At 46.3% G+C, this 24,635-nt stretch overlaps 1 protein-coding gene across 5 annotated transcripts in view; it reads left to right on the top strand.

Annotated features, from left to right (window-relative positions):
• RGS12 (regulator of G protein signaling 12) overlaps nt 1-24,635 on the top strand; it is a 155,175-nt gene that overhangs the window by 25,520 nt on the left and 105,020 nt on the right. For 4 of the 5 annotated variants that reach the window (XM_037983143.2, XM_037983144.2, XM_037983149.2 and 1 more), the window contains one exon: nt 23,812-23,928. The exons of the other annotated variant lie outside the window; for it this stretch is intronic. In XM_037983143.2, the coding sequence (XP_037839071.2) occupies nt 23,812-23,928 (117 nt within the window). The remainder of the gene's footprint in view (nt 1-23,811; nt 23,929-24,635) is intronic. 5 annotated transcript variants of the gene reach the window in all.

Below are 24,635 nucleotides of genomic sequence, written 5' to 3'. Positions count from 1 at the left end.
GGGATTACAGGCATGAACCACACCACACCTGGCCTCAGCCTCCTTTTTAGAGGAGTCGTTCTGCAGCTGCACATGCTGCTGCTGTCTTTTCCTGTCTCTTGATCTGAGCCCTGGGCTGGATTCTCAAGGAGGTGCCCTCCTCCCTGCCCTGGGCCTCCCCTCACTTCCCCGTGGAGCCCGTAGGTGGTGGTGCAGGACCACTGCCAGGGAGCTGGCCTCAGTGTGAGCTGCCTGTATTGGGCAGGGATGGGGAGGTGAAGAGCCCTGGAAAGTGGTGAAAATGTTCTTTGGGATCAGGAGATTCCTCATCTCTTTGAATACATGTTTAAAACTGTGTTTTCTCCACTGCTGTGGTGTAGTGAAGGTTGACACTAGTGTTTATGTGGTTCTTTGTGGATTACAGGGCACCTTCACCTGCTTTCTCCTGAAATTCAAAGTGACCTGGACAGTGGGGAGTATGATGCTATTTTAGCTGATTGACAGCGATGCTTATGGTCCTTAGGGGACCTGAGAGACAGATAACGCTGTCATCCCCATCCCACCAGTGAATGGACTGCTCCTTGGGGCGGGTGACATGGGTGTGTAGGCGGGGTTGTGATGCCAGTCTTGGGCTTCCTTGCAGTGAAGATGAGGGTCCTGCTCTTCCCATCCACACTGGAGCAGAGCAGAAGGGGAGCCGGCATGTGCTCAGGGTTGGAAATAATGGTGCAGTCGTCACTGGTTTGCAGAGTGCATCCTTACCTTGATAGGAATCCTGAGGCCATCAGGCCAGGAGATTGAGCTTTGGCTGTCAGGTGACTTGCCTGCAGTCACAGGGCATGTAAGTGCTGGGACCAAGACAGCCCTGGCACTCCATGTCACTTCCCACAGAGACACTCCTGTGTGTGATTTGGAATGGCCTTCATAATGTGGCGTGATACACTGTCTAAAAATAAATAGGTAGTAACATGTTGTGTTTTATGGGTTCCTGCTGTAATCTCTTGAAGTTTATCTGTTGCTGTTTACTTTGCCAAGTGGGCCTTCCTGTGTAGTTAGGTCAGTCTGATCTCATAGCCTCCCCCGTTAGAGCAGCAGAAGCTTCCAGGGGTCATGATGTGGCCACAAGATGGGTCCGGACGTCCCTCTGGGCAGGTCTGCAGAGCTTCGAAGGTGGCTGTGACCATCCACAGTGATCAGGGTCCCACCTGGACGCTGGCCTGTGCTGAGAGAAGGGGCCAGCAGGGATGCAGGAAGGGCCTGGAAATTAGAAGAAGAAGAAGAGTTGGCACAGGGAGGGAGAGAGCAGAGGAGGCCCCTGGAGGGTGCAGCAGTGTTAGGTAGCAGGCTTCACGTGACTCCAGATTGTTAGTGGTGACGGGGACTTCAGGGCTTTACTTTGCACAAACTCAAGTGGAATCAGTCAGGATCCAGCCAGGAGATAGGAAAACACAGCAGTATTTGAACAGGAAAAATTCAGTATACAGAATTGTTAACGAAGGAAAAGATGGTTAGCTGCTGAAAGACAGAAAAGGCAAGGCTAAGGTCATCAGTGTGGAAAGGGGCTGAGTCTGGAAAAGTGGGTGTGGGAGGTTTAGATGCCCAGAGTAGGGGCCTTATCTGACAGGACCGTGAGTCCATCACAGCTGTAAGAGAGTGAAGCAGCTCCCAGGTGAGGATTGGTGGCTGTCCCCAGTCCCCAGGAAAAACGATGTGGGACCCTCACACGCCAGCCCATCCCACATCACCTGGGAAGCAGTGCCCGTGCCCAGCGCTGAACATCGAGCCCCTGGTCAGGATAGCCATGTGGTCTTCAAGGCCCAGTGCCAGGATCAGAAGCTGGGCATGGCAGGGTGGGCTTGGCACTCAGAGGAAGTGCCTGGATTCCTGGCACAGCGCCTCGTTTGGCTACCCATCATCTGTATGCACCCTTCTTCAACACCCCCCAAGGGCATCTAACCCCTAGCTTCTCCTTTTGAACGCACCTTGGCTTGCCTGCACCTCAGTGCGGGGTTTTCTGTGGCTGTGGAGCAGCTCTTTCCTGGACAGCCCCGTCAGCTCCTCTCCGCAGTGTGCTGCAGGTGGGTGGTGTCCAGCATGCTCTGAGGCCCAGGCCTGGGGAGGGGCCCCTGCCGACGGTGTCCTTGGCTTAGGCACTCGCTCTTAGCCCTAGAAGAATCTTCAGCATTCCGTCCACACAGTTATTTCTGGTTCTGTGAACGTTAAATGTTCCCTTTTAAATTACTGGCACCAGCCTTTCTTAATCTGTATGCAAAAAAAGCTGACTATTAGAAGAAATATAATGCTGCATCTAGTCACAAGTTGGTCTCTAAGGCCAACAGTTCTGTGTCCTAACTGCCACTAGATTCTCCATTGCTGTCCTTTCCCAAGGCTTTTGTCACTGTCGCCTCCATCCTGCTGTCCGCAGGCTCAGCCCAGGTTTCCGCCCTCAGTGGCCACTTGCTCCTGTGGAGGCCTGGAGACCAGCGAGCCAGACTCTTTGTTGCTCGGCATTTCGACCTCTTCTTGGTGAGATGGAAAGCTTTAACCCCCTGGACACCGACCCAGGTGATGACCTTGTGCCAGCTCATCCTCGTCAGCTTCTCCCTCCTCTGGGGAGGAGCAAGGAATGGGAGCTGAGTTACTTGTAGACTTGCTGAGGGTCTGAAATTCTTGAAGCGGATGAGGTGATGTTTGGAAGTGGACTGCTTTCCCTTTTGTGTAGTTTGCTCCTTGTCTCTGCCTAATGTCTGTAGCCAGCACAAGCTGGTTCTCATGGAGATAAACACTCAGGCCTGTGACTATGAAAGGGGTTGACGTGAAAGAGAACCCAGGATCTCGAAATGCTTCTGTCATCAAAAATGATGGCCTTGTGTTTCATTTAAGGCAAGTGTGTTTAATTCTGTGTCTTTGCAAACTGACTCAAAGTTATATTAATTAAATTAATTATATTAATTAAAATACCTAGTTAAGTAGCAGCACCCACGTTCTTAAAATTTCCATACAATGGATTTTGGAAATTTTAAAAATGAAAATATGTTATTTATGATCTGTAAAGGATTGATTGGTGTAGTTTTGAAATGATCTGTAAAGGATTGATTGGTGCAGTTTTGAAATGAGTGAATAAATACTTTTACATTCCTCAGTTAAATTTCTGGTATGAGAAACATCAGTAGCTGAAACCCACAAAGATAAAGGCTCGCTGAGGTGCTCGGTAGTTTTTGGTCCTCCCGGGAGTCCGGAGACCACAGCACTCGAGGACTGCTGCCCGCGGAAGGGTGGGTTTGCAGGAGTGAGTTCCTTCTCAGCTGTTTCTTACTGAGATAAGACCATTAACAGGAGAACGAAGAAATACCTCATGGGTGTACTGGAATACCAAAGAGCTACATCTGAGCGAGATGGTGGTACCTGCATCACCTGAAGTACATCTGAAAATAGCGCTCATAAAAAAGGCAAAGTACAGAAGCCTCAAGACCGTGAGCAGTGCAGTCTGCTGTCCAGGGTGGCGCGTGCCCCTAGATGGGAGGACAAGCCAGGGGCGAGCGGGAGGGCGAGCAAGTGCCAGACCAGGGGGGCCTCTCCCGGAGGGGTGCTGCACTGCCCTGCTCGTGCTGGTGCAGTTTTATGTCTCACGGTGCAGTGTGTTGGTGGGTGGGTGCTCATCATCTCATTCCCCACCATTTATTCGTAATAACATACCCAAGCACTGTAAGAGTCAGAGCCTTAGATGCTGCTGCCGCCTCTGTCCCGCTCCACACGGAGAGCTGCAGTTCAGAGTCCGCTTCCTTTCATGCACTTACGCTGTCTGCACAACCTCTTGGATATTCTCCTCCTTTTCCTTCCCCTTATTGAAAATACATGTGACATACTGCTGTGAGTTACTTTTTTCTAAAACTCATGTACTTAGTTGTGTATCAATTTTAAAAACTCTTCTTCATTGTAGTGGCCACATGGTATTCCATCGTATGCCTGTGCCATTTTTTATTGAATCAGTTCCCAGTTGATGGCAACCTTAGACTGTTTCTAGATTTCATTATAAACTGGATTGCAGTAAAAATTCTTAGGGTTCTATCTTTGTATATATGTGAGTTTTCTTTTGGGTAGGTTCCTAGATATGGAATTGCTGTTTTTAAAAGTGTATGTGCATTTTAAAGTTTGCCAAATTTCCCACCAAAGAGGTCTTCCAGTTTATATTTTTGTCAAGTGTGTGTGTGTGTGTGTGTGTGTGTATGCCCCCTTTTTCATTGAAGGAGAATTTGTGTTATTTTGATGTTCAGAAAACTCAACAGTGTTCATTTCACCCAGTTTAGTGACAGGCTTTGCCTTTTGCAGCTTGGCAACGTGAGCCACAGATTTTGGTCCCAGAGCGTAGCCTTCCCAGTGATGGCGGATCTTGTCATATCTGTTGTCGTGGGTCTTGATAGCTTCCGCCAGCTTAGAGCTCCCTTGTCTTCCAAGTTAACCTGTGTGAAGGTGACAGTGGAGCAGACTCCTTGGTCTTGCGGGCTTGACACCCTCGTCAGGCCTTCTCCTTGACAGTGCGGTAGGGAACCCCCATCTCAGGACACAGGCAGGCAGGAAGACAACCAGCTCAGTGGGAGCCACGTCACGTGCAGTTACCACTAGCTGAGCCTTCTCATTTTCCACCAAGGTTGTGACAGCATCAACTCCTGTTGGAGGGACACGTGGTCCGTCTCTTAGTGGGGATGTCCCCTGGGCCAGTGCTGTCTTTCAGCCCAGGCCAACAGTCTCTGCTTCTTCTCTTGCTTGTCTCTGGTTGGTACTATGGGCCAGCATACGTGGTTGGCTAGCTGCCTGTGGCCTGAGCCCTGGGTGAACCAGTCAGTCACAGGAGGTGCTTTCAGCCACTCAAGGAGGATGGCCCTTTGCCGCTGCAGCCTGAAACAGCAGGGCCTTTGACAAAGTGGGCGAGGTCCCTGTAATGGCTGGACGTCCTGTCCAGTGCAGAAATTCTTAGGCCTTTCCTCAGATGTCCATCTTCTCGGCCTCCTGCTGCTGCATAGTGGCAGGGGCCAGGGCCACCTCCTTCCGTTTGGCCTTCTTCCCTTTCAGCATCTTAGGTAGCTGGAGAAGAGGCCCTTTTCCTCCTACCCATGTAGCTCTAGAGTTTTATCAGTCTTTTATTTATTTGCCAATCTGAGAGGAAAGAAATGGTATTATTTAATTTCTTAAATTGAGCAATTTTGTATGTTAATGACCATAAATATTTCTTTTATTGTCTACTCCTGATTCATGTACCTTGGCCATTTTTCCACCTGATGGTAGGCCTTTTTCTTGTTGATTAGTAAGAGCTCTTTGTATATAAAAGAAATTAGTGCCTTGGTCAAAATATTTTAAACTAGTTATAAAAAATCTGCCAAAAGGGAAAAATTGAAAATGAATGAATTTTTGGTAGCTGCAGTTCAGATAGAGAGTGGGAATTTTCTTGGGAGGAGTTTTCTGAAAGGTGATTTATGCATGCTTGGAGGGTAAAGGATAGGATTTGTTGGTTCAGAAACACAGCTTAAGTTTCATTTTGATTTATTTGATATGAACCTTGGCATAAAATCAATGAGTAAATTTGATTACTTTTATAATTTATTATATAGATTAAAAGCTCCATAATAGGGATGTGCTATGGTCTGAATGTTTGTCCTCTCTGAAACTCATGTTGAAACGTCATCCCCAATGTGACAGTATTAAGAGGTGAGACCTTAAAGAGGTGATTGGGTCATGAGGACTCTGCCTTCATGAATGGCAGAATCCATAATCCATTCATCCTTGATAGGTTGTTGCAGGAGTAGATTAGTTATCAAGAGGGTGGGTCTGAATAATGAGCAGTGAGATTGAATCAGTGACAAAAACATCTCCTAACAGAGAAAAGCCCAGGGCCAAGTAGATTCACAGCCAAATTCTACCAAACCTATGAAGAACTAGTACTAACCCTCCTGAAACGGTTCCAGAAAATGGAGGGTGAGGGAGTTCTTCCTGACTCATTCTGTGAGGCCAGTATCACCCCAGTACCCAAACCAGACAAGGACAAACCACCAAAAGTACAGACCAATATCTCTGTTGAACATAGATGTACAAGTTTCAACAAAATACTAGCAAACTGACTCCAGCAGCACACCAAAAAGATAATATGCTATGATGTGTATGTGCCAGGGATGCAAGGATGGTTCAACGTATGCAAATCAGTAAACGTGATACATCTCATAAATAGAATTAGGAACAAAACCATACGACCATCTTAGAAAAAGCAGTTGGTAAAATTCAGCATGATAAAAACCCTCAACAAACAAGGCGTAGAAGCTCAAAATGATAAAGGCCGTCTATAACAAACCCACAACCAACATCATACTGAAAGGGGAAAAGTTTGAAAGCATTCCCTCTAAGAACCGAAACAAGACAAGGATGCCCACTCTCATCAGTCCTATTCAACATAGTACTGGAAGTCCTAGCCAGAGCAGTCAGGCAAGAGGAATAAATAAAAGGCATACCAGTTAGAAAAGAGGAAGTCAAATTATCCTGGTTTGCTGATGACATAATCTTTTTTTTTGAGACAAAGTCTCGCTCTGTCACCCAGACTGGAGCACAGTGCTGCTATCCTAGGTCACTGTAACCTCAAACTCCTGGACTCAAGGGATCCTCCAGCCTTAGCCTCCCAAGTAGCTAGGACTACAGGTGCATACTACCATGCCTGACTAATTTTTAAATTTTTTTGTAGAGATGGAGTGTTACAGTGTAGCCTAGGCTGATCTCAAACTTCTGGTTCAAGCAATCTGCCTGCCTTGGCTATCCAAAGTGCTGGGAGGTGTGAGCCGCCACCCCTGGCTAGATGTGATCCTATATCTAGAAAAACCTAAAGACTTGACTGAAAAACTCTTAGATTGGATGAATAAATTCAGCAAAGTTGCAGGATACAAAATCAATGTACATAAATCAGTAGTGTTTCTTTACACCAATAATGATCTAGCTGAGAAAGAAATCAAGGAAGCAGTCCCATTTACATTAACTACAAAAATAAAATACCTAGGTATCAACTGAACCAAGGAAGTGAAAGATTTCCACAAGGAAAGCTACAAAATACTGATGAGAGAAATTGTAGATGACACAAACCAATGGAAAAACATCCATGTTCATGGACTGGAATAATTAATATTAAAGTGACCACACTGTCTGAAGCAATCTACAGATTCAATGTAATCCCTACCAAAATACCAACGTAATTTTTCACAGAAGTAGAAAATGCAGTCCTAAAATTTATATGGAACTAAAAAAGAGCCTGAATAGTCAAAGCAATTCTAAGCAAAAAGAACAAAGCTGGAGATATTGCATTACCTGACTTCAAATTATACAAGGCTGTAGTAACCAAAACAGCATGTTACTGGTGTAAAACTAGACAACAAAATAGAGAACCCAGAAATAAAGCCACATATTTACAGCTAAGTGATCTTTGACAAAGTTAACGAGAACAGACAATGGGGAAAAGACATCCTTTTCAATAAATGGTACTGGGAAAATTGGATTGCCCTGTGTAGAAGAATGAAACTGGACTTGTATCTCTCACCATACACAAAATCAACTCAAGCTGGATTAAAGACTTAAACCTGAAACTATAAAAATACTAGAAGAAAACCTAGGGAAACTCTTTTGGAGATTGGTCTCGGCAAATAATTTATTGTTGAATTCTCAGAAGTACAGGCAACAGAAACAAAATTGGACAAGTGGGAGTTAAAGAACTTCTGCACAGCAAAAGAAATAATCAACAGAGTAAACAGATAGCCTGCAGGATGGAAGAAAATATTTCCAAAATGTGCACTTGACAAGGGTCTAATATCCAGAATATATGAGCACTCAACTCACAGCAACAAAATAACGCCATTAAAAAGTGGGCAAAGGATATGAATAGACATTTTTCTTTCTTTTTTTTTTTTTTGAGACGGAGTCTCGCTCTGTTGCCCAGGCTGGAGTGCAGTGGCCGGATCTCAGCTCACTGCAAGCTCCGCCTCCCGGGTTTATGCCATTCTCCTGCCTCAGCCTCCCCAGTAGCCGGGACTACAGGCGCTGTCACCTCACCCAGCTAGTTTTTTGTATTTTTTTTAGTAGAGACGGGGTTTCAGCATGTTAGCCAGGATGGTCTCGATCTCCTGACCTCGTGATCCGCCTGTCTCAGCCTCCCAAAGTGCTGGGATTACAGGCTTGAGCCACCACGCCCGGCCGAATAGACATTTTTCAAAAGAAGATATACAAATGTTCAACAGGCATATGAGAAAATGCCCAGTATCAGTTATCATCAGAGAAGTGCAAATTAAAACCACAGTGAGATATCATCTTACCTCACTCAGAATGACTGTTAATAAAAAGTCAAACAATAGCAGATGTTGTCAAGGGAACTCTTATACACTGTTGGTGGGAATGTAAATTAGTACAGCCTCTATGGAAAACAGTATGTAGATTTTTCAAAGTCCTAACAATAGAGCTACCATTTGAACCAGCAGTCCTACTACTGGGTATCCAGCTACCCATAGGAAAAGAAATCATTATATCAAAAAGATACCTGTACTCTTCTGTTTATTGCAGCACTATCCACAGTAGCAAAGATATGGAATCAACCTAAGTGTCCATCGGTGGGTGAATGGATAAAGGAAACATGGCATCTATACCCAATGGATGGGTTTCAGCCATCAAAAGAATGAAATCTTGTCTTTTGCAGCCACATGGACAGAATTGGAGGCTACTATCCTAAGTGAAACAAGTCAGATACAGAAAGACAAATCCTACATGGTCACACTTATAAGTGTGAGGTAAAATATACACGTGGATGTAGAGAGTGGAATGGTAGAGAATGGAGACTTGGAAAGGTGAGGGGGTGGGAGGAGGGGTGGGTGATGAGAAATTTCTGAATGGGTGCAATGTATGTCATTTGGGTGATGAATACCCTCAAAGCCCAGACTTCAGCACTGTGCAGTCTATGCATGTATAATGACAAAATTGCACTTGTACTCCATGCCTTTAAACAAATACATTTGAATCATATCTAAGAAAAATAGACAGTGGGTTTGTTAAGAGCCAGTTTAGCTCCCTCAACATGTGATGCCCTGTGCTACCTCAGGACTCTGTACAGAGTCCCCACCAGCAAGCAGGCCCTCACTAAATGCAGTCCCTTGACCTCCAGGATGGTAATGAATACATTTCTTTTTTAAAAAAAAAAAAATTACCTAGTCTCAGGTATTCGGTTATAGCAACAGAAAATGGACTGCGACAATATATATACACATAGTAGGGACAGAGAGATACAGGTCTAGATGTAGTAGTTTTGCAGTTAGGTGATAATGTGGATGGTCGTGAGATTTCTCTTACTCTGGGGTCTTACGCAAAGTCAGCAGGAGCTGTATTGGGAGTGTTTGTTTATAGTTTTTTCCTGTAAACTTAGAAAACTTTTGACCTGGCTGCCCCGCTTCTTCAAACTACATGTGACTGTGTCCTAAAGAAAGCAAGGTCATGGGTTGTGTGGGCAGCTCTGTGAGCAGAGTGGCCTTCTGAGGTCTGTTACCTGGTCTGACTTTTCCTCCCCCTTGTCTACTAACCATGTCCAATCTGGATGGGAGGTCACGGGGTCACCTTTAACCCCAAGGGGAAGTTGTCAGGACAGGAGGCTCAGCTGTTGGATTCCAGGTTGAAGAGCCGAGGGTTCAGATGAAAGGCAGAAGGACCGAGCTGCACACTGCAAGCATCAGTGCGTCCTTCCTCACCCTCCCTGTGAGAAACGCCTGAGCTGTGGGGCGAGAAGAGGAGAATTGGAGAGCGCCAGGGGGTCAAGTGGCTGGGAGGAGCCTTCACATTCCACTTTGAGTTCCATGGTGACCCCGATGGAAGCTGCCCTCATGTTTGGGACCCAGGAGTGCAAGATGTGTGTTTAGAACTTGGAGGGGGACTGCCGCATAGAAGGTGGGAGTGGGATCAGGGCAAGGGATGACTCTGAGTGGCACGAGAAGTTCCTCTGGGCTCCCAGGGGTCACAGAGCTTGAAACAGTGTGTTGCACACGACTGTGAATGTGCTCATGGGCCTGTACCCGGGCCAGCCATGGGGCTAGGGGCCTGCTGTGGCGGGTGCAGTGTGGACAGTCTTAGCCTGCTCACCTGCCATTATAAAGTTCCACTGACTGGCCAGCTGGAACACAGACATTGATTCTCTCATAGTCCAGGAAGGTGAAGTCTGAGATGAAGAGGTCAGCAGCATGTCTGAGGTCAGTTGTCAAGGGTTCATTTATTTTGAGGCCCATCTTCTTGGCTGGCCAACGGCCATCTTCTCCCTGTCTTTACGTGTTCCCTTTGTGCATCTCTCTGTCTTAATCCTTTTTTCTTATAAGGACACCAGTTGTAATGGACTAAAGCCTACTTTAATGACCTCATTTTACCTTAATTATCTCTGTAAAGGCCCTGTCTCCAAATACAGTCACATTCCACCGTATTGGGGGTCAGGATCTCAACACAACTGGATTGTGGGAACACATTTCAGCCTATAACAGTATCTCCTTGGGATTGATTGAAGCCATGTCTGTCCCTGAAGGAGCCAGTGTCAAAGTCATGAATAAGAGCTCAACATGTGTCCAGTGACAAACACATGAGTGGCAGCGGGAGAATGAGGTGAGCACAGGACCAAACCAAGTGACACTTGAGAGACTGGGGGCCTCACCCTGTGATGTCAAAGCAACAGTTACACAAACGTCCCCTCATCCACTGAAACCGCAGGGAGGGGACAGTGTGCGCACCCAAGAGGGCTTGAATGGGATGCAACTGAAACACTAAAGAGCGGAATTGACAGAAAAGTTAATTTGACTGTTTACTTAGAAATGACTGAATTAAATCTGCATCAGGTGTAATTTTGGCTTAGAGTTAGAAAATCAGATTGAGTTATATAAAATAAAGGTACATTTTAAAGTGAAATTTCTTACAAACCTGAGTCCATGAAAGCAAAATTTCAGTCTATTACGTTTAACTGAGGAAGGAGTAAGAGAAGGAATTCTTTTGCCTTTTTAAAACACATTTTCCCTTTAAGAAAACACAATGATAAAACTGTTAGATTAAACTTTTGGGAGTCACTGATCTTATTACATATCAAGCTTCCTAATAATTTCTAGGACACATGTAATTGTGAGGCTTTATAGAAGCAGAGAGAAGTTGTCTGCCAATTACACTACCTGGTTCTTTCCTCCTGTGTGAGGACATGCTCTGGCCCAAATTTCACATGGGAGGTCTCTAAGCAAATGCACCTGCTCACATCACTTACATGGGGGAAGTTGTTGACCATGAAGTATGTCCATTTTGTACTGTGAGAGCTGCATAGTTTATGTGACATTTTTCAGGGATCCATACTCTATAACTCCTAGGATTCCAAGTTTGTTTATTATGAGCAATCCTAGACACACCGGGTACATCCTGCTGAAAACATTCCACAGATAAGGATTCTCCTGCTAGCAAATATCCTTGGGTTTGCTAGGAGGTCTTTCATTAGCAAGTTTACAAGGAGATTTGATTAGGTCACCTTTCTTTTCTGGGGTAACCCCAGTTAAAGTGAGATAATGGACTGTGGGCTCCTCCTCCTTGCCTTCTCCCTTCAATCACAGAGAGAAGATACCTGTACTGGAAAGGCATGAAGAATTGTGATCCAGGATCTTTATTGCAGCCTGGTTTGCAACAATAGCACTAGAACGGTGCCTGGCAGTTAGAAGGCACTTAATTTTTTTTGATCGAATGAAATTGTCTGTTGACAATGGAGTAAAGAAAAATGTAGTATTTTCATACTATGGGATTCATACACTTATTTAAAATATGAGTTTCTATGCTGTAACAACACAATATAAAATAATAGTGGTTTAGATATAAGAAGTGTAATTTGAGTAAATCCTCCAGAGCTGGTGTGGAGGCTCCACCCTCATCAGGAACCCAGGGTGCCTTCTGTTGTGTCGTTGCTGCTCTTCACATGTGGCTTTTGCCCTGAACTTTGAGATAGCTCCTTTAGCTTCACTTCCCTATTTCTGTCAGCAGTGAGAGAGGGAGGTGGAGGCACAGTCTGGAAGTTGCAGACATCTCACTGGACAGACTTAGTCATATGACTTTGCCTAGTGCAAAGGAGGCTGGGAAATGTAGTCCTTAGCTGGACAGCCATGTGTCTAGCTAAGATTTCTATTCCTGTGGAAGAAGGAGAGACTGGTTATTTGCACAGCCTCTGTCATGCAAAGTGGATCAATACATTACTGATAGGGAAGCTCCCGAGGGCATATTGAGTGGAAAAAGCAAGTCACAAAAACACATATATTTAATATCCTACTTTTGTGTAAAAAATTCCAACACCCCTCAAAGAAACCTATACGTTTTAAAGTACACATATGTTTATATGTAAATAAATGGAAAAAATACAAAGGAAACACTCCAAATGGGTAATAGTAGTTATCTCAGGGGTAGTAAATGAAAACGGGAAAGAATCCAGGGAATTTTTATCTTGTGTTGTTTCAACTTCTTATGATGGAAATATGAACATATTTACTAAAAAAAAACTTCCTTTGAAGGAACAGTAAAAATTATTTAAAAAATTATTTTAATAAGAACAAAGGCAATGAGAGATGGCCTTGGAAACAAATTGTACTTACATGGTGTAACCAATGACAGGCTCCATAGATTGCAGGCCAGGAGAGTTTCAGCTTCAGCACATAGACTTTATGCTGTTTTTCCAGTACAATGAGAGGAAGTTTCAAAATAGATTGTAAAAAAAAAAAAAAACAAACCTGGATGATACTTCTAAAAGGGTCACAGCTAAGGCCCCATGATGCAAGTATCTCTGGGAAGGGTGGTGTTGGCCATCATGCTGTGTAAACAGGGATCCCAGGGGCCAGCATCGCACTGCTCTCTGTCTCCAGCGGAAAGAGGGGAGGCAGACGCTGGGCAGCGGCACTCTGAGTCCACCCGGTCCTGGGAAGGAATGGCGGCGCCAGGGAGGGGAGCCTCATGGGCCTGCGGCAGAGCTGGGGGCCTAGGGCTTTGTGCAGCCCGCACCAGGTGACCTTTCCTAGTCCCGGCAGCGTTTGCCCATGGAGTTCGTCCTGACCACGGTCTCCGAGTGTGCTCTCTGGGGAATGGTGTCACAGTGAGGACAGCTTCAGGCCTGTGGAGGGGCTGGGAAGCAGTGGGTGGAAGCCCCCACCATCCTGGAATAGGGCAGGGGCCCCCTGAGAAGCTGGGATCAGTAGGACAGATGGCTCCGGGGCCATGGAGGTAGAGGATCCGTGAGCAAAGGGGCAGATACCAGTGTGGCCCCCTCACTATTGGCTTATGCTCTATGGGGTTTCTAGGAAAGTAAGACTGTTCAGAGCAAGGTGGCCGCCATGTCCTGGCAGAACCAGAAGTGTCTGAAGAGTTGGAATCAGTGGCAGTGTATTGATTAGTTTTGCTGCTGCTTCAGTTTTATAGAAATGGCTTAATAACATGGTTGTCTGCAACTTGTTTTTAATCACTTCATGTTATTTCAATGGTTTATCCATGATGTTATTGGTAGTTGCAGTCTGTTCATTTTAACTCTGTATAATCCATTGCGTGAATCTACTGCTACATACGCAGAACCACTAAAAAATTACTAATAATGCACTAGTGAACATGTTTGTACCTGTCTCCAGGTATGCTTGCCAGACTTTTAAATTTTTTGCCAATCTGGGAGTTGTAAAGTGGTATCTCATCTGGCTTTGATTTGCATTCCTTTGGTTATAAGGCTCTGCGTTTCCTCTCTGTTGAGGCACCTACTCACACTTTTTTGTCCCTCTTTCCTCTCGGGCTGTCTTTTCCTCATGGACTGCGGGAATGATAGATGCCGGCTGCTAGTCCCTGGCTGATTGTGCATGTCGCACGTGTCCCTGCCCTGGGCATGACTCCTGTTTTCACTCTCTAGCCAGATGTATAATCTTTTTTCCTATAGTTTACCCTTTGTGTCTTATATATTTATTTTTGAGATGGAGTCTCACTTTGTCGCCCAGGCTGGAGTGCAGTGGTGCGATCTTGTCTCACTGCAACCTCCACCTCCCCGGGTTCAAGCGATTCTCCTGCCTCAGCCTCCTAAGTAGCTGGGATTACAGACAGACCACCACACCTGGCTAATTTTTATATTTTTAGTAGAGACAGGGTTTCACCATGTTGGCCAGGCTGGTCTCAAACTCCTGACCTCAAGTGATCCTCCCATCTTGGCCTCCCAAAGTGCTGGGATTACAGGCATGAGCCACTGCACCTGGTCTGTGTCTTATTTAATACATTTATTACTACCTGAGGTCAAAAACGATTTTCTTCCTTTTTCCCGTTAAAGTTCCTTGGAGTTAATGTTTATGAAAATAATCAGGTAAGACAAAAGTTAGTTTTTTTCTCTGTGGGTAACCAGTGGTTCTAGCACTAATCTCATCCTTCCACGTGGATCAGCAATGCCCCCTCTGTCATGGATCATGTATTCAAGTATGTGTGGGTCTGTTTCTCGGTTCTCTGTTCCTTCCTAGTCAGTATCCCCAACTGTACTTTAAAAAATTACTATAGCTTTATAGTAAGTCTTTAGGTCTTACAGGGCAGGTTTTCTTGTCTGTGCTTGGGCCTTGCTCTTTTACGTAGATTCTACAACCAGTTTACAGATTGCCCAAAATGCTACTGACATTTTGTGTTTTAACCTGTAGATCAGCTTGAAGGAATTGGTATCTTTAGGGTATCAAGCCTTCCTATCCATGCAAATAGTATCTCTCTTCTCTCTCATTTTGGTTCATTTCAGTAAAACTTTGTAATTTCCTTCATAAACATCTTTAATTAGATTTATTCTCTAGCTAGATTTATTTCTTGGTACCTTATGATTTTATTTGCCGTTATAAATGGTACCTTTTAAAAATTGTGAAAGCTTCAACCTGAGGAAGCTGATTGGAAAAGGAATAAAAGTAGAATAAATTATACATGCTAGCTCGTGTGATATATGGGAGTGTAATTGACTAGTTGCTTTTTATGTCTAGCTACCCTATTAAGTTTAAGAAAGTTCCCTTCATTCCTATTTGTTAATACTTGTTTTCATGAATGGGTGTTAAATTTTAGCTGTTTTCTTTGTTACTTTGCATTCATTGAGATCATGTTTCTGCCTTTTGATGCTAACATGGCAAATTACAATGATTGATTTTCAGATGATAGACCATACTTGCATTCCTGAGATAAACCTAACTTACGATCATCTTTTTATACACTGATGTATTTGGTTTACTACTATTTTTGTATAATTTTAAAATCTGTGTTTGAGTGAGACTATCTCGTACTTTCCCTTCTCACTATCTTTGTTGAGTTTTGGTATCAAGACTACTGTAGTCTCAACAAAACATAAAAAATTAATGGTAGAACTTTTCTGTCCCTCTTCCTTCTCTTCTCCCTCCCTTTCTTCTCCTTTTCCTTGTATATTGAATCTTTTATTTTTTCCTCCCTCCAGAGTATTTCAATAATTTTTTATTTAAAAATTTTAAAATTAGGAATAAAGCCTATTTTGTCTATTATTAATCTAGTGAAACCAGCTTTTTCTGAGTCAACACTTCGCCTTTTTATTTAAGCTTTTCCATTTCTGTTTTCGAATTATTACTATAAGTGGCAGATTCTTCTGACAGTTCAAGATGATCAGGCTGAATTGGCAGATGTGGGTCACTGATGCATTGGGTGACTGGCACACTGAGTCTTGGCTCTGGGATATTACTGCATTCTTCCTGTAAATCCACTTTTCCTAGGTTCTCCCTCCCTGCCTTCTTGCCTTATTTTTTGTCTTGTTTTGATTTCAAGCCTGTTTGGCTTATTTCCTTAGTCCACACCCACCTCCTTTACTGGTGAAGCAATTATGTGCTTTGTTTCTGTCTTTAAAGGTTCTAGTCTTCGCCAATTGCTTGGGACATCGTAGGCCCTAAGATATTTTGGAATAATTTAAATTAATATCTCTACCTCAATGTCTTTTCATGTATAATATTCATCTTTTTCTTTCTCGAATGGGACACCCAGTCTTTGTGCACATTTTTCTCCTTCATTTCACAAAAGGTGCTTTGCTATGACCTGGAAACCTTTCTTTGGTTCCTTACACGTTGCTCCATAATCATTGCTGTAAGTTTGTCTAGTTTTGTGTTTGAAATGGAATTTTGTTGATTCTAAAATAGTTTTGCTTTTGGGCTTAGAATTCTTCCTGCCGCATAGAGTTTTGTTGTAACAGATTTAACCAGGTGTGCTGGTTACTCAGCTTACTGCCCTCAGCCCTAAGCCCACCCTCTGACACCAGCAGGGTCTCAGCACCACCTTTCTGCTCACAGCTGCATCCTTGTCAGGCTCTGTCCCCAGGGGTGTTTCCTGGAGCTGGCAAGGCTGGAGTGTCACCGTAGCAACGTTTCACCCCCACAGGGGCAGTTCCTTCCCCTCTCAGTTTGCAGTTTGCCCAGCTCACTGTGCCAACCTCCTGGCCCCTCAGAAACAATGGATGGGGTGGGCGCCATGGCTTACACCTGTAATCTGAGCACTTTGGGAGGCCAGGAATTGCCCTCCCCTGTGATCGTACCTCTGCGCTCCGGCCTGGGAGATAGGGTGAGACCCCCAACTCTAAAAATCCCAAAAAACTGGGCTGGGCACGGTGGCTTATGCCTGTAATCCCAGCACTTTGGGAGGCCAAGGTGGGCAGATCATTTGAGGTCAGGAGTTCAAGACCAGCCTGGCCAACATAGTGAAACCCCATCTCTACTAAAAATACAAAAAAAAATAGCTGGGCATGGTGGTGTGTGCCTGTAGTCCCAGCTACTTGGGAGGCTGAGGCGGGAGAATTGCTTGAATCTGCGAGGTGGGAGGTTGCAGTGAGCCCAGATTGCACCACTGGAGTCCAGCCTGGGTGACAGAGTGAAACTGTGTCTCAACAAACAAACAAACAAAACCTGAGGGCTCGAGCCCCATGCCCCTCAGTGGTCTGGGCCCCAGCTCCACTGGCTCTTTTCCTCTGAGCTGCCGAGTTGGAGTAATTCCCTCTGCTTCCCCGTGTTTCCCCAGCCCTGGGGTGGCAGCTGCTTCCCAAGGTTGCTACTCCATGGCATCTCAGAGTCCCTCTGCCTTTCCATCCCTCAATACCAAGCTACCCCTTCTCTACACGGGACTCTCTGCTAGAACCACAGGTGGTTTCTGTCTGCTGAGTGAACCCTGAAGAATATAGCAGGAGATGTGAAGGTGTGAGCTAGAAATCTGACTCCTTGTAAATCTCTATATTGCCTCTTTTTGGAAATACCTTCGGATTATCTGGTCTCTCTTTTAAGCTATATACTCTCTTGCCTACAGTCTATTTGTTCAGTAAGTATTCACTGAGTACTTAGTATGCACCAAGCACTGTGGGAGGGGTGAGGGTGTAGTTGTGACCAGGACACGGTCCTTGCCCCACTGGGGCTTATGGACTAGTGTTCATTTAGACCGAATTGGTTAGGAAGTTTTAGTTCTAGCAGTGTGGGTAAAGAAAGAAAAAAATACATAAATTGTATTACATCAAAATGTAAAAACTGGCTGGGTGCGGTGGCTCAAGCCTGTAATCCCAGCACTTTGGGAGGCTGAGATGGGCGGATCACGAGGTCAGGAGATCGAGACCATCCTGGCTAACACGGTGAAACCCCATCTCTACTAAAAAAAAAAAAAAAAATACCTAGTCAGGCGAGGTGGCGGGCGCCTGTAACCCTGGCTACTCGGGAGGCTGAGGCAGGAGAATGGCGTGAACCTGGGAGGCGGAGTTTGCAGTGAGCCGAGATTGCGCCACTGCACTCTAGCCTGGGCGACAGAGCGAGACTCTGTCTCAAAAAAAAAAAAAAAAAAAAGTAAAAACTCTATGCATTAAAAAACACAACCCACAGAATGAAGGCAACCCACAGAATGGGAGAAAACATTTGTAAGCCATGTGTCTGATATGGAGCTAATATGCAGAGTATATAGAGAACTCCTATAACTCAGCAACAAGAACAAACAACCCAGTTAAAAAATGGGCAAAAGTCCAGGGTGAATTCTGTGAAGTAGAAAAGAAAATAAAGGGAAATTAAAATTAAAAAAAAAATGGGCAAAGGTCCTGTGTGAAACTGTGAAGTAGAAAAAAAAATGAAGGAAAAGAAAAATTAAAAAGGTGAGCAAAGGACTTCAATAGACATTTCTCTAAAGAAGACACACAAATAGTTAATGAGCATGTGAAAAGACGCCCAACATCATCAGTTATTAGGCCAGTGCCAACTAAACACACAGCGAGGTAGCACCTCACGCTCCTCGGGATGGCTACTCTAAAACAACTGCCACCACCACCACAAGAGAGAACATGACCCGTATTGGGTAGGATGCGGAGGAGTTGGAGCCCTGGCACACTGCTGGAAATGCCAAGTGCTGCAGCCACCGTGGGAAACAGTGTGGTGGCTCCTCAAAGAACGAACAGTACAATGACCGCATGGCCCACAATCCTGCTTCTACGTATATACCCAAAGAATTGAAATCAAGGTCTTGAGGAGATGCTGTTTATACACACGTTCATAGCAGCATTATTGTAATCGCTGAAAGGCGGAAGCCACCCAGGTGTCCATCATCAGGTGATGGATAAACACAGTGTGGTCCATCCATACCGCAGAATATTATTCAGCCTTGAAGAGGAAGGACATTCTGACACAGACTGCAACACGGACGGCCCTTGAGGGCTTCAGCGAAATTAGCCAGTCACAGAAGGACAAATACTATCCGATTCCACTTATATGGGATTCCTAGAGCAGTCAAAATTATCAAGACAGAAAGCGGGAGAGGGGGCTTGGGGGAGCGGAATGGAGAGTGTGTGTTAAATGGGGGCAGAGCTTCGTTCTGGGAAGATGAAACGTTCTGGAGGACGGTGGTGGTGCTTGCATAACATTACGAACACACCTAATGCTACTGAGCCAGCTAATGTGGTAAATTTTATGTTATCTGGATTTTAAAATCAGATTGAATAACTCTTTTGAAAGTGTAATAAAAAACAGCAGTGCAGTAGCACAGCTGGAGCTGGGTATTGTCCCAGGTCAGCCACCAGCTGTGTGACTTTGAGCAGATTTGCTTCCCTGACTTCCCGGTTCTCATCCGTGGATCGAGGCATTGGAACGGTTCTTGTGCCAAAATTATTCTTCGCTCTGAACTGATAGTTGCATGGGATGATTTGTTGTTTTTTCTTTTTTCCTTTTTCTTTCTTTTGAGACAGAGTTTTGCTCTTGTTGCCCAGGCTGGAGTGCAGTGGTGTGATCTCAGCTCACTGCAACCTCTGCCTCCCGGGTTCAAGTGATTCTCCTGCCTCAGCCTCCCAAGTAGCTGGGATTACAGGCATGCGCCACCATGCCTGGCTAATTTTGTATTTTTAGTAGAGACGGGGTTTCTCCATGTTGGTCAGGCTGATCTTGAACTCCTGACCTCAGGTGGTCCACCTGCCTCAGCCTCCCAAAGTGTTGAGATTACAGGCGTGAGCCACTGTGCTCAGCAATTCATTGCTGGCACCAAGAGTGGCTGAGAAATTTGGTACCTGAGCAGGGGGTGAGGTTCTACGGTCCCCCTCCCCTCATTTCTAGCGGTTTTATTTTGGGGGGAACCTGATGCTTTTCTGGGCCTGTCTGTGATAGTAATGCCGGTTGACCGGCCGTCCCTTGGGACCCTGTAGCCAGGTAGGTTGATTGGCCTGAGGTCCTTGGTTCTCCCTGAAGCCAGCTGGTTCATGCCAGCTCACTGCATCCTGGATGCCTGGGAGCCCAGGCTGACCGGGCTCTGTGGGCAGCGGGCGGTGTCTGCTCCACTCAGTGTCCTTGAGTGCTGGGTGCGGTGGCCAAAGGCTGCGCGGTGCAGATGGTGCTCTGGGGGCCACCTGTCTTCTCAGACAGTTGTGAGGAGTCTTCTCAACAAAGCTGGAGTTTGAAACAAGTGGCCTTTTAGGCCATTTTTATTATTGTCTTCCCTGTTTAGTACTCTTTGGGGAAGAGTCGAGATTATGTCCACCAGCGGCGGGGGGTGGGGTGGGGGTGCTAAATCGGTGGTGATTATCTGAATTTATAGACAAATAGACAAAACTTTGTCTGTTTGAGAAACACGAATAAACGCTGGTCTCTCCCTGCTGTGGAGGTGTGACATCTGTTACTGGCCCTCGTTCCGAGAGTTGATTTAGTTTTTTGCAAGAATTATTTTCTGTCTGCTTGTTAGACTTTTCCTTTCTCCTTTACATCTCCAAAGCGCACAGCGCATCCATGTGTGGCCAGGCATCACAGGTCCTTTCTTTTGCCTGTGCTGGGAACAAGTTTCAAGGCTCACTGTGGAAGAGCCGCTCACCCGGGGCGTGGTCAGGGCTGCCAGGTGTGGTGGCTCACAGCTGTAATCTCAGCACTTTGGGATGCTGAGGTGAACGAATTGCTTGAGCCCAGGAGTTTGAGATCAGCCTGGGCAACACAGCAAGACCCAGTGTCTACAAAAAATACAAACATTAGCTGGGCGTGGTGGCACATGCCTGTGGTCCCAGCTACTCAGGAGGCTGAGGTGGGAGGATCACTTGAGCCTGGGAGGTCGCGGCTGCTCTGAGCCATGATCATACCTCTCCCTCCAGCCTGGGTGACAGAGTGAGATCCTGTCTCAAAAAAAAAAAAATTAAAAAAATTAAATTTTCTTATCACTGTCCACCTAAATAACAGTGAGAGGCTCTCTGAAAGGAATGATGTTTATCTGGGAGCAGGGCATTGGAGTGGGCAGATACTTGCCATGGTCTACAGTGCGTAGCTGGGGAGGCCAAAGAAAACAAAGGCTTTTAAAGGAAAAATGAGGATCACATGATTGTTTTGAGATAATTATCCTTGCAACAAGGATCAGCAAGCACCAAGGGTGGTATCAGGCTGAAGGTGGGCGGGTGGTTGCTGGGCAGATGTCCTCACAGTGTGTTCTGAGTGAGGCTGTGATGTCCTGTGTGCACGGCTGTGGTTTGTGCAGTCTTTGTGATGGATTTGTTACTCCCAGGCATACTAATGTGCGAGCTCTCCCTTCATGGCCCTCCCCAGCTCTGTTTGTTAGGGTTTTTAACACAAGTCACTCATTTTGATTCTGACAGCCTTAATCTCACAAAGCCATGGGTTCATTAATGCCCCACCCTTCCCGAGAGCAGAAGATACAGAATAGCAAATTTGTAATGAGAACAAAGTCACTCTTTGCTTTAGCAGTGAACTGAACCTTTCCTGTTACTGCTGTTGCCGTAACACATGTCCACATGCCATACTGGTGCCCTGTGCTCCCCGTTGTTGGGCAGTCAGTCCCCCGTGTTGTGGCCTCCGTGTCGTGTGTCTCACGAGCACTGCTGAGCACCTTCTCAGGCCTCCCCTCTGCTGGGGCCGCACAGCTGCCAGGAGCCGGGCGCTGTGCTGGGAAGCAAGTTTCAGACAGCATCAGACGAAGCGAAGGGCTTTGCTGCTGTTGTCCCATGGCAGTCCCCTAAGGGAGATGCCTCATGGCTGACAGCAGTGTCATTGGTGGGAGGGAAAAGACCAAAGGCTTGGAGAGAGGACGCTGGGGAGTCTAACTTAGATGGGGGCTTAAAGGTCTCTTACAAGAGAGGTTGTTTGGGTTGAGGGTCAGGGGAGGGAAGAACATGCACAAAGACCACAAGGTGGGTACCCAGGGGAGCCTCCACCAGCAGCACAGGGTGCCACACGGGAGCCTCTGAGGGCACCAAGCCTGGCTAGCATGGGGCGGGCATGGGAACAGGACTACCAGCAGGGAGGCCAGATGTGTACCAGGCTGGGTTGTGGGTCTGCAAGGGGATTGCTGGGTTCCAGGTACATGTTACAGCTCAGGTCAGCTGTGGGTACATTTTTTGAAAAAGAAATTTCTTAGCCAAATTTTTCTCAAGAATCTGTCAGATTCATTAACTTGCTAGCAAGGAACCCAAAAGGTGACCAAAGAAGTGCATGCTTCAGAGAGAATGTGAGCCTGAGGGGTGAGAGGAGGGTGTGAACCCAGAGCATGGACATGGATGCCGGCCTAAGCAGGAGAGAGCAGGGGTGGCAATTTACCAGTCACCACAGAAGAGCCCTCTGTGGCAGGACGCCCAAGGTGCCTGCCATTGGGAGCAGAGACACCAGGAAGCCGCATCTGTGTCTGAATGGGACCACAGGTTCCCTCCAAGGAGTGTCTTACAGACTGATTTACAGAAGGCAGGAGCCTGCAGGAGCCTGAGCTGAGCCCCGTGGGAGCGGCAGGCAGGCAGGTGCAGGCCAGTGGAGTGCATTCTCCAGCCTCGGAGGTGCAGCGTGCATGGGGGCCTGCTCCTTAGTTTGAGAACAAGCAGTGGTGCCACTAGTGCCTTGGAGTGAGCTGGCAACTGTGGTAACTCAGCTTGGTGTGTGCTTGATACCTGTGCTGACCGGTCCATCTGGCGCCTGGCCGCTGTGCTTCTAGGCCTATGCCTGCTGGCTGCCCTCTGCTGGGCATTGCCACTTTCAGGATGACAGCCTTAGGAGCCTCCTCCCGGCCTGGTGGGGGCCCAGTGGTGGCATCCTCCCGAGCGTCCTTTCATGTTCCCGCAGCCACGGCCCCGGGTGCTGTGCCTCTCACCTGCCAAGAGGATAGTGCCGCCCCCTGCCCGTCCTTAGGGGTGTGGGTGGAGGGGAGGGTGGAGAGATGGTGGTGTGGGCAGGGACAAGGGTGGAGAGATGGGGGTGTGGACGGAAGGAAGGGTGGAGGATGGAGGTGTGGGGTGATGTGGGGCTGGGCCATGACAGTGGGTGGGGAAGGAAGGACTTTTCAGTTGAGGAGGAGCGGCCCAGTGCAGGGAGACCCAGGCGGGAATGGGTCTGAGGACATGATGGCTGTGTGGGGTGTGTCAGCGCGGGGGGCAGGGAGAGAGGGGAGAGCAGCGGGAGGGAGGCCTGCTCCATCTGCTTCCAGGAAGGTGCAGGCAGGCTGCAGGTTTCCCCAGGGCCTTACAAGGAATTGCTGCAAGGTTTTCTACAAGACTCTTATGCAGGTGGAGAGCCAAAAGTGGCTCGAAATCTTGACATAAACAGGTTCGCTTCCTTCAAGCCTGAAATTGGTCACTTAGGATTCCAAGTCCTCAGGAAAGCAGAGCTGCCAGCTGTGATGCTTTTTGTTTTTAGGAGGTGGTGGTGACTGATTTGCTGGAGCCAGTTTCTCATTTGGGGAAGTGTCCAGCATAATGATAGGCACAACATAGATGTTTGTCGAATTGAATTAATTCTGGTCATTTCCTGGAGGAAGATAGACAGGATGTTTTAATAGCCGGTTATTTCCTGCGCCAGAGTTGGTTGGGTCTTCAGACACCAGCTGAATGCTTAGGGATTCTTTCATTTCCTAAAGTGCTTATAAAATTATGAAAAAGCATGACTTTGCTGAAAACCTGCGTTCATACTAATCATCTTTACTCTGAAAGTCCTGCGCCCACTTTCCAAGCACCCTTGCACGTGATTTCATTTGATCTGGGTAACAGCCTTGTGGGGTGGGCTGCTGCCATCCTGTTCTGTGTTTACAGAGGTGGAGGCTTCGTCAGAGGCACACAGTTGGCAGAGCAAATACTTGACGATCCTGGGATGCCTCTTTTTTTTTTTTGCTTTTAATTTTGCGTGTTTTTCTTGTATAAAATATACCTAACATAAGATTTACCCTGGGATGACTTTTAAATCTCTCTTTTTTAAAAGTCTTTGTTCCACAGTATTCCTTGATTTTCTACTGTGCCATGCATTGGACAAGACTAAACATCTCATTCCAAAAGAATAACCTGATGCATTTTTTCTTTGTGTTTAGGGCTCAAAATTTGGGCGGGGAATTGGACTCACTCAGCCTTCTCAACGCACGTCTGCTCGGAGATCATTTGGGAGATCTAAGAGATTCAGTATCACTCGCTCCCTTGATGATCTTGAGGTAATTTAATTTTCATTTTTCTTCTTTTCTCCTTCAAGTTTTAAAAAATGCAAATCCACCTTGCAGATATGTCTGGCTCTTTTTTGAGTCCCTGTGGTCTCCTCCCCTGCCCTCTGTAGTGGTAACCCCTGTTTTCCGAGGGACAGCATCCCATGCATGTTTGGGGACCTTTCTACCCTGTGATGTGTCTGAGCTGTCACCAGGCTTTCTGGGGTGCTCTTCTGTGTGCCAGACTCCAGTGAACACTTCTAGAAATGAACTGGTTTAATTCCCACAAAAACTCTACCAGGTAGGGCCTGTCATTGCCCCCTTAAAGATGGGGCGTGCTCCACAGACATGGGTAAGTGCCATTTTGTGTGGCTCTTCTATCTGTGCTTCTTTTGTAAAGAACAATGAAAAGATTTTATTTTTTATAGCAGTTTTAGGTTTACAGAAAGTACAGAGAATTCTATGCCCCCACCCACTTGTTAAAAATACGCCGTCAGGATCATTATGTCCTGCATTGGTGTGAGTGTTTGTTACGGTTGACAGGCCAGGGTGGACCTACGATTATTAGCTCAGGTCCACAGCTCACACGAGGGTTCCCGCCTGTGCTGTCCTCTCTGTGGCTTTGGACAAATGTCTCATGCCGTGCACCCACCGTTGTGTATCATTGAAAAAGCCACTGCCCTGGAGATCCTCTGTGCCCCACCTGTTTACCCTGCACC

The sequence above is a fragment of the Chlorocebus sabaeus genome, chromosome 27 (assembly GCF_047675955.1).
Source record: "Chlorocebus sabaeus isolate Y175 chromosome 27, mChlSab1.0.hap1, whole genome shotgun sequence".
Lineage (NCBI taxonomy): Eukaryota > Metazoa > Chordata > Mammalia > Primates > Cercopithecidae > Chlorocebus > Chlorocebus sabaeus.
Note: the sequence above shows the minus strand (reverse complement) of the source record. Positions and strands in the feature narration are given on the sequence as shown.